Genomic DNA, 14,115 nt, shown 5'->3' on the forward strand with positions numbered 1-14,115 from the left:
TCTTCTCCCTCCTCCCCTCGTTATTCACCTCAATTTCTCCACAAACCAATTGCTTCTCTCTCCCTCCTCCTACTCCTCCAGCAATGCTGTGCTACCCCCTTTCCCCCCCTTGGTAACCCTTTCCATTTCCCTCCCTCTGACCCAGCAGAACCACTTCCTTTCTTCAACTTCCCTTTCTCCCAACCCCCCTCACTCTGCCAGATGCCCGTTCCCTCACAGCCACCTCTTCTAGCGGACAGGACCTCTTCAACCACCACCCCTCTTTTCCTCCCAAACCTCCTACATTCCCATGACTCCACACAGTCCTCCCCTCTCCTTCTACCCTGCCGCCGTGATCCGCACCCATCTCCCCCTAAATATGTCCTTAGTTTCTTTCCTTCTTGCAACACCAACAAAGTCAACTTTCCCTTCACCTCTGATTCACCAACTCCCGCTCTCAACCTCCACCTCTCCCCACTTTTGAACCCTATACCCCAACTCTCCTCCTGTCCCCCCTACTCTCCCTGCCTTCCACCATCAATTCCACCCCCTCCTGTTTCCATCAAGCCACCCAACCTTCAGTGCTCTGCCCTACTCTCTCTGGAAAATAAGCTAGACTCTCTTACCACCTCCATCTCCCAGATTGTAGCTGCCATTTCACTTTTAAGTTCCAAGATTTCCGCCATTCCATACACCTCTACTCCTTTGGAAAACCCTCACCTTCCCAGGAGATGTACCTCGCCCCCTCACCCCACTATAGCCAAGCTCAACCTATCGTCTGCAAACGTCGTTAACTCACACAAGCCCTTGAACGCCACCCTTCTTCAACCTGCATCTCCTAATAACTCTACTATCTACACTATTCCGACCATCTCCTCTGTCAGAACCAAGCATCCACCTAAACCCCCCCCCACCCCCAAGTACAATATCCCGATCACCCTTCAGAGCCCAAGTGCCCCGTCACAAAAACAGTAATGACAGAGCTGCGCTGTCTGCTCCACAACTGCAGATCTGCAATAAAACACAAACTTGAAATCTCCGATACCATCACCCATCACAATATTGACATGCTCTTCCTCACAGAGACTTGGTTCAATGATAACTCTCACTCTATGTTTGATCTCCTATTACCCACAGGCTATTCTATATTTAGGAATGACAGAATTGACAACGTTGGGGGAGGTGTTGCAGTCATCTTTAAAAACTCCCTTCAACTTAAGACTTTTCCTATCAGCTCCTTCCACACTTTTGAATGCCTTTCTCTTGAGCTTCAATTACACCACCGCTCACCCTTCAGATTCCATGTCATTTACTGCCCGCCTTGTAGTTGCCCTTCATTTATGGAGGAACTCACTGACTTCATCAGCGACCAATTCTCGCAAAGTTATGTTATGTTATTTGTCATGTTATGTTATTTTTATTTGTACCGCGCACAGCTGTCCCAGCAAAGGGGCGTCCTGGCGCTTTGCAAAGGTAGACATAACACAGCATTAAGAGCAGATAAAAGGAAAAAAAAAGGCACCGCAAGGGACTAGATAAATAAAAAGGTCTTAATGGCCCGTCTGAACTGAAGGAGCTCATCAATGGCCCGGATTTGCGGAGGCAGCGAATTCCACCAGCTCGCCGCCAGAACTCGGAAGGAGCGTCCACCCACTCTGCTAAGCTTAAAACGCGGGACCACAGCTAAGTTCTGGCCGAGTGATCTGAGAGTACGGGAGGGGACGTAAGGGATCAACAGGTTTTCCAAAATTTGTGGGGATATGCCCTTGAGGATCTTAAAAGCCAGGCAAAGAACCTTGAATCTAATCCTCTGCTGCACAGGGAGCCAGTGAAGAGAGCGCAGGGAGTTAGACACCGGCACCGCCTAGGCAAACCGGTCACCAGTCGGGCCGCGGCGTTTTGAACCCGCTGCAGTCGGGAGAGTTCAAACTGGTTAACTCCCGCCAGTAATGAGCTGGCATAGTCCAACTTGGACAGCACTGATGCTTGGACCACCAGTTGTCTTGTGGGTGCGTCAAAGAATTTGAGGATGGGTCGAAGTCCTCTAATGATGCCATAGCAAGAAGCTGCCACCTTCTTGGTATGGCAGATGAAATTCAGAGAGGGGTCAAGCCACACCCCCAGATTTTTTAACTCTGACGCTGGGAGGGGGGTCACACCCAAGTCCGAAGGCCACCACTTGTCACACCACAAAACCACCTGTTTACCAACCACCATAATCTCCGTCTTCTTGGAGTTTAACTGGAGACAGTTGGAATTCATCCAGTTAGCCACTTCCCGCAGACCATCACAGAACCTGGGAGCCTCCAGACCTGAGTCCCCGCTCAGTGTGACCGCCAGCTGCGTGTCATCAGCGTAAGAGACCATGGTCAGGCCCCACCGCTTGACGACCGCAGCCAGCGGTCTCACGTAAAGATTGAAAAGGGTGGGACTCAGCGATAACCCCTGAGGGACCCCCTGGTCTAACGGGTAAGATGACGACTTGCCGGGCGGGATCGCCACCTGGAATGACCTATCCATAAGAAAGGACCGAAACCAGCGCAAGGCAAGGCCAGAGACGCCCACCTCCTCCAATCGCCGAAGCAGAATTCCGTGCGAGACCGTGTCGAAGGCGGCACTGAGATCTAATAACAGTAGTGCCGCCGTTCGACCCGAATCCAGCACGGAACGCAGGTGCTCGACCATAGAGAGAAGGGCTGTCTCTGTGCTGTGACCTGCACGGAACCCGTTCGGAGTAGGGTCAAGAATGTTAAACCTACCAAGATGGTCTGAAAGAGTGGCATTCACATGGGCCTCCGCTACTTTTGTGGCCCAAGGAAGAAGGGAGATAGGGCGGTAGTTTTCAGGTTTAAGGGGGTCAAGGGTCGCCTTCTTCAAGATTGGCGTGACAACCGCCTGCTTCCATCTGACGGGAACCACTCCAGAAGAAAGTGACAATCAGACCTTCGTGGGGGTCTTCAATGTCCACTGGGGCTCACCGCAAGACTCTTCTGCGAACTCGCTGGCCACCTTCCTCTCTGCAAACGATCTTATTCAACACTGCACAGAATCAACACACTCCTGGACCTTGTTATTGCTAAAGCAGGCATGCTCTCTATCACTACACCTATTCATGTAGACTGGTCTGACCACCTCCTCATCCCATTCTCTCTTCACCTATCTCACTCTATAACTCTTGGCCAACCTAAGAGAGCTACCTCCTGGTTCCGCGATGCCAATAAGATTGATGTCGGTTCCCTCTATGAATCAGCTTTGTTATTACTTCCAAGGCTAGACCCGAACCTAGATGTTGACGATCTCACCTCCCAGTGCCTCACACAGTCCTTGCAGTCGAAATCAATAACATTGCTCCTCTCCAAAGCAAAAAGATAAGGCCTACTCCCTCAGCACCTTGGTTCAACAAATCCCTCTATGAAGAAAGGAAGCAGCTTAGATTCCTTGAAATAATGGAGGCAAGCGCCCTCTACCGATAATTTGGCCACGCTTCGTTCAGCATGATCCAAGTACCACAAGCACATCTTCCTTGGGAAAGTGTCGCACTTCAGAACCCTCCTTGACTCAGCCAAAAATAGACCCAAAAAACTATTCGATCTCATCAAGCCTCCTAACTGCTCTCCCCCAACCTCCAAGTTGGAGGATTCTACAAAGAAAGCAGTGGATTTCGCTTTATTCTTTGACAAAAAAGTGAAATCCCTTGTGGATCAGGTCGCTCATTCTACACCTCCAGAGGAGCGCAAATCCTTAGCCATTTGACAGAACTTTGACCCCATCTCTGAAGATGCCCTTCTCAATTGCATCCTCGAAACAAAGCCTTCCAACCATTCCCTGGACCCCATCCCCAGTGCCATTGCCATTGACTTCTATATCCATTCTCTTTCCTATTGGATCACTCCGGTTAACCTCTCCCTCTGTCAAGGCTCCCTTCCGGTCTCCTTCAAAACTGGGCAGGTCACCCCTCGGCTTAAACAAGCATTGGCATTGCCAATAGGTCTCGCTTGTGGGTCTTTCGTTCTCTGCCAGACAACGCACACCGGATCCCCAGCACTAATCAAGTTATTTCCGTATTCAAGAATCTGAACTATTCATTTCAATATTATGTGCTTTCTCGGTTTTTCCCCCTCGCAATCACCAAGATAATTAGACATTTTGCACTTTATAACGAAATGATTGCAGCCTCAATCTGTGAGAAATGGGGAATTGACTGTTCTTCATTGTACTGTGGAGTGGATGGAAATGTGTGTGTGCGGGAGGGGGGGGGTAGAGAGAGGGGGTGAAAGAGAGACACAGGAAGGGAAAGGTGGAGAGAAAGAAGCAGAGGGGGAGATAGGGGGGTAAGAGGAAAGAAAGAAAGAAAGAAGCAAAGAAAGAAAGAAAGAAGGAAAGAAAGAAGGAAAGAAAGAGGAAGGATGGAAAGAAGGATGGAAAGAAATAAAAAAGAAAGGAAGAAAGAAAACGAGAGAAAGGAAAAAAGAGAGAATGAAAGAAAAAGAAAAAGAGAAAGGAAGAAAGAAAGTAAGAAGAGAGAAAGGAAGAAAGAAATGAAGGAAGAAACGAACAAAGGAAGGAAGAATGAAAGAAAGAAGGGAAGAATGAAAGAAAGAACGAAAGAAAGAAAGCAAGGAAGGAAGAAAGAACGAAAGAAAGAAAGGAAGGAAGAAAGAAAGGGGAGGGAGGGGAAAAAAGCTAGCGAGAGGAAGGAGAGATAGGTGGAGTAAGAGAAACATAAAGGGGCGTGGGGAGGGGTGCTTTGGCTTTCTCCATTGCTCTGGGAAGTGCATGTAAATCTGTATGACAGAGAAAGAGGCAGAAAGGATTAAACATAAAGGTGGGAGATAGAGGACAGGAGAGAACAAGAACGAAAGACAGGCCAAAGCAGGGTGAAGGATTCGAGCATGAAAAACAAGGCAGCGCTGGGAGGGGGGCTGGGCACGAAGGAAGGAGAAATGTGAGTCACGGCGGCCGTGAAGTGTGAAGCAGATCCCTTTGAAGCTCTCGGAGGCAGGAGCAAATGGTAAGGGGAGCTAAAAACAAGAGCGGCCGGGAAGCGGCCAGGAAACTAAGTACGGCCGGCCACATAATTAGGGGAGGAGAAGTGTGGCAGGCAGATGTGCGGCCTGGTGAGGGGGCGGGAATGCGAGCCTGGTGGGGGCAGGCGGATTACGGAGATGCTCGTGCTTGTGTGGTCATGTGACCCGCTTTGTGGCCACGTGACCTCACATGCACTGTGAAGAAACGCCAGTGGTTTCACTAGCCGATCGAGCACTTGAATTCGATCCTATCCATTCCTGCGGAATGGGACAGGCTCGACCTAAAAACCCACTGCTGATGCGAATGACCTCAACAACTTCCGCCCCATCACTAACCTACCCTTTCTTGTGAAGATCACAGAAAGATGTGTAGCGAAACAACTCTCTCGTCATATCAAGGACAATGATCTTCTTGACAATTGTCAGTCCGGCTTCATCCAAAACTGCAGCACTGAAACAGCCCTACTGCAAGTGGTTGATGACGCACTGATAATACTCGATTCAGGGGGGTCCTGTCTTCTAATTCTCCTTGACCTTTCTGCAGCCTTTGACACTGTCAATCACAGCACTCACCTCAACACTCTGCAACAGAGAATGGGCATGGAGGGCCCTGTGATTAAACGGTTTGCTTCCTTCCTCTCTGATAGATCCCAAATGATCAAAATAGCGAACAGTCTTTCCTCGCCTTTGGCGGTAGGTCAAGGTGTTCCTCAAGGCTCTATACTTGCACCCACATTGTTCAATCTCTATTTAGAACCACTGGGAAATCTCCTAAGTAAATCCGGGATCCACTATCACCTCTATGCAGATGACACTCAAATCTACCTCAAGGTTGCCTCCACTCACAATCTCGCCATCCTAAGCTCTACTTTCGACTCCATTCAAAACTGGATGTCAACTCATCAACTGATTCTGAATCCCTCCAAAACTGAATTCCTCCTCCTCTCCTCCTCACTCTCTCCTCCCCCGGTTCAATCATGGATGGATCAGATGAATCTACTTAACAATAAACCCATCATTGTCGACAGCGCAAAATCCCTTGGTGTCATACTCGACAAAAAACTCAATCTAATCTCCCACATCAATTCCATTGCAAAGTCTGCTCGATACCAACTGCGCCTTCTTTGGGGAATTCGTCGCTTTTTCCCGGAGCAAGACCTTAAAACCCTGGTGCAATTGCTGGTCCTCTCCAAACTGGACTACTGCAATTCTCTTCTTACTGGCCTCCCCAGATCACACCTGTCCCCCCTTAAATCTGTTCTCCATTCAGCAGCTCGTTTCATTTATGGGGCCAAAAGAAGCGACCACATCACACCGATGCTATCCTCCATCCGCTGGCTTCCCATCGAGGCTAGAGCTATCTACAAGACTGCCTGTATCACCCACAAAGCCTTGCACTCCTCCTCTCCACGCTACCTGGCGAATAAACTGAAACTCCCCGGAGGCTCTAGACCACAGCTTTCCAAACTGTGTGGCGCGACACGTTACTGTGTCGCGCCCTATGCGTAGGTGTGTCGCGGGATGTGATGTGATGACGTCAGGGGCGGCCGGCCGATATAGGAGAATGAGACGCCAGCCTCGCTCAGCATAACCTCCCCGTGTCTAAAAATGGATGTGCCTGTGTGTAATGCAACTGGTGCGCGTGTAAAGCGCTCTGAGACCTTCCAGTGGAGTTTGTGCTACAGAAACTCGCACACACTCCGGCGTTGATCGAGGGCTTCCTGCCAGCTGGTGTCTGGCTTCTTTGAAGTTTTGCCGCCCGATGCCCAGGCGACCAGCGGGGAGTGGGGCCATCTCTGGGGGAGGTAGGAGGTGGGATCGAAACTCCTCCACCCCCCTCCTTTGGCAAAGGCTCGCTCCTCCGAGGCCTGGCATGAGCGTTTGGCGCTCCTGTTCTTCTTGGTTCGAGGCCCTACGTGGGGGGTTTTCGGAGCCAGGTGTGTGTGTGTGTGGGGCTGTGTGTGTGGGGGTGTGGGGTTGTGTGCGTGTGGGGTTGTGTGTGTGTGTGTGTGTGTGTGTGTGTGTGGGGGGGGGTGGGGTTGTGTGTGTGTGGGGTTGTGTGTGTGTGGGCTTGTGTGGGTGTGTGTGTGTGGGTGTGTGTGTGTGTGTGTGTGTGTGGGCGTGTGCATGTGTGGGGTTGTGTATGTGGGGTTGTGTGTGGGTTTGTGAGTGGTTTGGGCTAGCTCGCTGCGCTCCCGTTACCGTGTCCCTGAAAAAAAATTCACAAAAAGGTGCGTCACCAACATGAAAAGTTTGGAAAGCTGTGCTCTAGACCAACACGTAATGCGGAAAATTTACTGCTTGACCTCCCACTTTCAAGAAGGAAAGATCGATGGCCCAATCCTTTTCAGGCAACGCAGTGAGAATCTGGAACTGACTTCCGCCTCAGCTCCGGACCACCACCTCCTTCCAGGCCTTCAAAACGGACCTCAAAGTACTCCTCCTCCAAAGACACTTCCAAGCTTAACTCACGCCCTCTATATTATCTGAAGGAAGACCCTGCAATATAGGAAATTCTATTCTCCATGACTATGGAAGTGCCTTCCCAGTGTGTTCTTGTGGTTGGAGTGTCTGCCGTTTATTGCAGTATTATCCTTGTACCTGTGTTTGGTACTCTTTTGTAACATGCACACGCCACCTTTCTCTGGTAACACATTGTTTGCTACCTCTCACATTTTGTTTGCTTTCGATACTTGCACAAGTGCCACCAGTACCTATGTAACGGTTGTGCTTGAGTGTCTGCCATATATTGCAGTATTATACCTCGAATTGTACTTTGTTTTCTCTTGTAACCTGCACACATGTCCCTTTTTCCTCCTGTATTGCACCGTTTGCTACCTCATGTATTTTGTTTGCTCACAATTGTCACTTTTACCTCATGTAATTTAATGTTTGCTTTTGCAATTTGCTCTCCTCATGTATCATTACTGTTTCTATTGTGAAGCGCTCTGACGCCTTCGGGTAAAGTCTGCGCTATATAACAATGCATAAATAAATAAATAAATAAATAAATAAATAAAAATAAGGGAGCAGAATGGTACGTCCATCGGACCTGGCTGCGCCCGCTACTTCCTCCCGACAGACGCAGACAGGTTTGCAGACAGGAACACACCTTGACGAACGTTTGACTACAGGGGTTCTTGAGCCCTTCCTCCAAGAGGCCCATATGACAAGATAGCAGGATACTTATGGGCCTGGTGCATTAAAGGTTAACATAGGTCAATATTTTTGTTATTAGTGGCACAGGAGTCCGTAGTTGCCACACATGGATCTCATTTTTCCATCCTGGTGAATGCCACAGACTCACATGAGCCATCAGGCAGAAACATGTTGACAGTACATGTGGTGATGGGGTACTAAATCCCCTTGTCTCCATGTTTGGTTTTAACACCAAGTTATATTTCTAGTAAATATAAAGGTCTGTTTAAGATGTCACATTGGTTTTTAGTTTGTTTAGATCACGGGCCCATTTGTAGGTATAAGTGCCTCCCTGATTCCAGGGTGTATGCCCGCTCTCCATCAAAACAGGTTTTTGGAGAGCTTGGGGTGTCCTATGATGAAGCATGATACCTGCTGGTATGCAAGGTCATCTCGTCATATTTTTGTGTACGTCCAGTAGTAGTTTGTTTCGGGTAGAATCATAAGGGATATATAATAAACAAAATACAGTCTTGGTGCCTTTGTTGTGTATCAGGCCCCCACCCCACCCCCAAAAGGTTGGGACCCTAGGCCAGGGTCTACTTTTCCCATGCCTTAAAACATCTTTGAAGACTGTTAAACAAGAAACAAGCATTCTTGCCAGGGTGCTTCCTTATCTGAAAGAAATGCAAGTGTGTGTAATTGCTTAATCTGCAAATGTAAAGGGCGATTGGCAGCCGATACTGGCTTTAACTGGTGGAATCAGTTGAAGCTTTGTAATGTCAAAGATGTTCTCTTTTTTAGTGGTAGAGGAGTTACCCGCTAAGCTGTCAAGCGTGTGCCTTCAAAGAAAAGTTATATTAAAAAATTGCATTACATACAGTCTGGGTATTACTAAAATCTATATTTTGGAACAACCATTTTATCTTAAAACTTTCTGTTCATTTTGTAGCAGTCTATCTTATACTGTGTGTAATGCAACTTATAAATAATGACTTACATATTCACAGAGCTTTTTGTCTCAGACTGAGACCTCGTACCACTACAAAGGCACAAGTCTCCATTCTCCACAGTGTAGGAAGGTAGATCCCTGACTATGGTTGCCCCCAACTTTTTGCCTGGTGTTTTGCTGGTTTTCTGACTTAGTTGACCTGGGGCCCTGCTATTCAGGACCCCAGGCCTACTGCTCTCTCTGTAAAATGGATTCCATGTACCTTAGGTACATATCTAATTGGATACTGAGTCACCTTATCAGTCCCTGTACAGAGTACCGTAGGTGCCCAGGGCATAGGTGTACCCAGGGCCTACCAGGGGCTGCAGCATGTATTATGCCACCCCTGGCTGGCCATCCAAATCTGACACAACCGGCTGCACGACAGCTGGGGCAAGGTGGTGTAATCACCCTTTGCTTTAGATATAGTATTCCTATATCTAACCCTAAAATGGGCACACAGATCTCCTATCAGTCACTCCTATGGCAGGCCTTGACAATCCTGAAGGCAGAGTGCTTGGAATCGTGTGAGATAGTGCTCTGGCATGAGCTGAGCCTGTCTGCGGCCTTCGGGATCCATCCCTTAGCCGTTTCCATGATATCGCATACCATATACTCTTAAGTGCATTATAATCCTCGCGGTTATGTGCCAACTCTGGTATCGCTTTATCAAAACATGTCGAGTAAGGTGTCATACGAATTGGAATACTAACCCCTCGCCAATTCTGGCGACGGGGTTAGCATTCCACCCTTTTAGAGGGACACGACATGTATGTAACCTGTAACCCCGGTTAAAGTTAGACAGAGCCTTAGCTCCACAAAATGGATGCTGCCACCGAGACACAAGTCTGCCCTCCTGCTGCTGGGAGTCCTCCCAGCCCAGGAGGCAAGGACAAAGGGTTTCCTGCCAGGGGCGGTGCCAGCACCGTCCCAGACAGGATTTTGTGTATCCTAGGTAGGCAGGGCTTTAGAGGAAGGTGACTGCAAGTGGCACCCCGGTGCTCACTGTGCATAGGCCGGCTGGAACCAGTTCCAGGGGCACTCCAGCCCCTGATCTGGGGAAAGCCCGCCAAAGGAGAGGGGTGTAACCACCCCCCTCCTAGTCCCACCCATAGGGCAGGACTTCGTCGCGTGCCAGCCCCTTTTTGCAGGATAAAGGTAGGAACTGGCCCCCTTCCAAATTAGATCATCTTTGAATCCTGAAACTACTTTCCACGAAAGGAACTCAAGACTTCTTCCCAAGATTCTCCCTTGTGACTAAGGAGTAGTCACCCTGCAGCAGCAGGCACCAACCAAGCATCGCGGTTTGTTGCCAGTCTCTCCTCCGGATCAAGACTGCTCCAGCACGACGAGAACCGGCTTCCCTGGCACCTCTGACCTCAACCTACATCATCAGCCCAGCTGTGATCCGTGGGTGCGACGAGACCTCGAGGGACCGGCCATCTTCAGAACTGCACGACGCTTGTCCAGCACGACCACCGAGTGACCCTCGACTGAGTGCTTTGGGGTAAGAGAAGCCCCGACCCTGAGCAGCTCCAGCACCGAAGTTCAGCCCCTCTGCATCCACGAGATCTGCGTGGGGCCCTTCTGCTCTTTGCTGCTCACCGCGTTGTCCAGGTCGCTTGCCCGTTGGCTAGTGGCCCTCTCACGACGCTCCACGACGACAACCACTGCTGGTCTGGTTGCTCCAGACTAGCCCTTGCTCCCCTCCAAAAGAGGAGCACCCTGGACCCTCCGGGTCCACTCAAGACGCCATTTTAGGTCCACCGCATGGGCCTTGCATTTGCCAAGACTTGTTGCCCAATCCTGGGTCCAGCGACGTCGACAGCAAGCACCTTCGTGGGACAGCTCGCACCTCCATCCTGGTCGCCGACAACGCCTCCTGGTCCGAGAGACTGCAGAGCCCAGCAGCGCCCACTCACCTGGCTGAGGTGACTTCGTCCGGTGCCATCCTGGTGCCCACTCAAATCACTGGCTAGTGATTCAGAACTTGGTCCCCTCTGCTTACAGGTTTCTTCTTCCCTGATCCAGGCTTGGATCACCACGAACTCCTTCACTGGCCGCCTGCCAGCAACTTCTTTCTTCAGGCTCCTGGATCTTCAACGAGGGTTTCCGACGCAACTTGAACCCTATGCAGCCGCAGCCCCTGGGCTAGGTAAACTGAGTACTCCGGTGCTCCAGCATAGTCCAACACCCTAAGTGTTCGGATCCACCCTTGTTTTCGACCCACCTAGTCGGGTTCGCCCGAGAACAGTAACTTTGTGAAGTGCTAGTATCCATAGACTTGTTCCCGCATTACGCGTGAGAGTTCCCACTCTGCACACGGCGTCCCTTGGCCTCCTGCTTCTAATCTAAGGGTTCAGCATTGTAGGCCTAGCGTTTCTACAGTCTAGAAAAGTATTACTTACCTGCTAGTAGCTTCGCATTCCACTTCTTGTGTATATGGTTTTTCGTGCCCCTCGGGCATTTGTGTAAATTGTGCGACTTTCAGTAATTCTTTAAGAGTTTTGTTGTGTGCTTAGCTCCCTGTCTCATAAAGAGCCAGGGTAGTCTTGTTATAAATAAATACACTTTATTTTTGATAACAACTTGTGTGGTGTCCTTTCACTTGGTGTTCAAGGGGTAATGTGATGGTAAAACAGCTGGCTTAACACGCCCTCTAGAGTCTTAGCCTTAGACTGCTCGTATCCATGCTACTAGGATAGCTGGTCTATAAGGTTGACTTACAACCAATCATCAATAAGGGTTGTTTGGACTGATACAGAGTGCTCACTAGAATAGTGATCATTATATATCAGGCCAACTTCTCACACACAGCACCAATCAAAATTTAAATCTGTGACTCTCTGGTTAAAAACAGACCTCTGCAGTGCATTAACTAATGGAGGTTTCATAATGTACTATAGTGCAATTCTCACTAATTAACATAACTTTTTTTTTTATGTATTTCTGATTTAAGCTGCATGTTATTTTAAATGTCGATATCTGAAAGTCCAAGGGGAAATCCTCCAAATGAGCCTGAGACAGTGTTTCTGAACAATGGTTCAAACTGGCTGTAAAACAGGTCTAGCCATAATAAAGTGCTTAAAAAAAAAAAAGATATCTGAAAGTGAAAGGCCAAACAAACACAGAATATTTCGTTTTTTTAGCCACACCTTTGACCCCCACACTCTTTGGCCCCACCCCCATTGCATGCAGCATTACATTTCCCATACTTTTTGCAATGCACTTCGACCGCTGATCTCTCTTAGGCTGTAATGATAGACAACCTATTAGTGTAGAGTAAATAGAGCATAACTAGTTTCACTCGGTTTACAAAACACTAATGAACTGTCAAAAATAATTTTTACAGAGGGAATGTGGACTGCAATCTGTGTGGGAGGGATCAAGAGAATTTCGTCTCTCGTCAATGAGTACCAATGGGGCCCACCAGCACAAATTAACCACTGCCTTGATGAGACTCCATGAGTCAATGTTATCCTAACAATATACGTAGGTTCATGTTTCAAGCAGTCGATATTGTGACATACATCACATTGAAATGTAATGCTCATTGCACAACTTTAAAAAAGGCACGTGACACCTCAATCACAAATGTAATCAAACAGCTGACACTCAAAAAAAATACAGGCATGCAGCATCTAAAACATAAGCAAACGTACGTCTGGTAGAAGCGCTATCCAAACGCAGTAATGCTTCTCACTGTGCCAAACATGGTGTTTTATTAGAATACAATGACAAATAGTCTTGAATTACCTTTCAAAATGTAAGGTGATTGGGCCACGTGCTGATCACCATAGAGTACTTCAATAATCATGCCTTCGTTTACACTTCCATACATCCGATACCGCATAAGGAATGACCCATCATTCCTATCTAAAGGGTCAGGTACATGAATTCTGATGTATTCTTTTGGTGAAATTGATTTGATGGATACTTTAAAGGTTTTCTGACCTGTCCCTGAAAAGAAAAGAAAAAAACTGCTAATGTTAGGAAATAGCCATGGAGCAATACTTTTCCGCCAAACAATCCCAAGGTATGCACCACAAATCTGATCCCCAAACATTTCTGCCATGTGGCAACCATGATAGATGTTAAACCCCTGCATGCCAGAAAGAGAACGGACAGGCACAAATATTGGTGTTTAAAGACACGCCTTTGATATTTCATAAGATCACAGCAGCCTCCATGTACCCTCTCTCCCACTCTTGCAGGGTTCCAAAACTTGAACCTCTACTTTTAGTGTGCATGGGCTTTTTCAACATAGAATGGTACCAGATACCAGCATTAAATTCCACACACAATATTTTTTCCAACGTCAGCCATGTGCACGTCATATCCTAAGAAAAACGAGCATTGGTAAAGCCAATACGTCTTGCCTTTGGGACTTATTGGTGTGTCAATACCTTTTAGCCACAGTCTAGTAGCCTAGACCTAAACTCTTAGGAGTAAAATATAGACTGTTCAGCTTTAAATTGCATATTGATGTATTTGAGTGTTAAACTAGACAAACCTTTGTCCAGACAATTTTACCTTGCGAAAAGAGGACAAGATATTGAACGGATTCAATCACAATTCAGCCTTACATTCTTTTTTTTTTTTTTTTTTTTTTTTTTTTTTTGAAAACCTTTATTGGACAGAGAAAGCTCACAAATACGGGCCTACAACCCACCAGGGCCGGCCACCACATAGCAAACGTATCAGGAGTCATACACCAATTGTCACAGTATACAAAGGCAACGAGTCAGGGGAAAGAACAGGCATCGTAGAGCAGTCTAAGGAGCAATCAAATAGAAAGGTAGTTTTCTTTTAAAAGGAACGGGTATGAGAGGTCAGGCGCATAGCGGGCCGGGAAACAAACCAGAGGGGCGGGGTCGCGGCGGGCAGCCACACAGCGATCTTAAAGACACAGGAGAAGCAAGCACGACAGAGGTATACCAATAAGTACCGGGCAAACCACGAGCATGATGAAAGGCAACT

At 48.0% G+C, this 14,115-nt stretch overlaps 1 protein-coding gene across 1 annotated transcript in view; it reads right to left on the bottom strand.

The window, feature by feature from the left end:
* The window catches only part of POGLUT3 (protein O-glucosyltransferase 3), an 80,368-nt gene that overhangs the window by 55,260 nt on the left and 10,993 nt on the right, over positions 1–14,115 (bottom strand). The window contains exon 2 of the mRNA XM_078657053.1: positions 12,892–13,095. Coding sequence (XP_078513179.1) covers positions 12,892–13,095 — 204 coding nt within the window. The remainder of the gene's footprint in view (positions 1–12,891; positions 13,096–14,115) is intronic.

Source organism: Lissotriton helveticus, chromosome 8 (genome assembly GCF_964261635.1).
Source record: "Lissotriton helveticus chromosome 8, aLisHel1.1, whole genome shotgun sequence".
Lineage (NCBI taxonomy): Eukaryota > Metazoa > Chordata > Amphibia > Caudata > Salamandridae > Lissotriton > Lissotriton helveticus.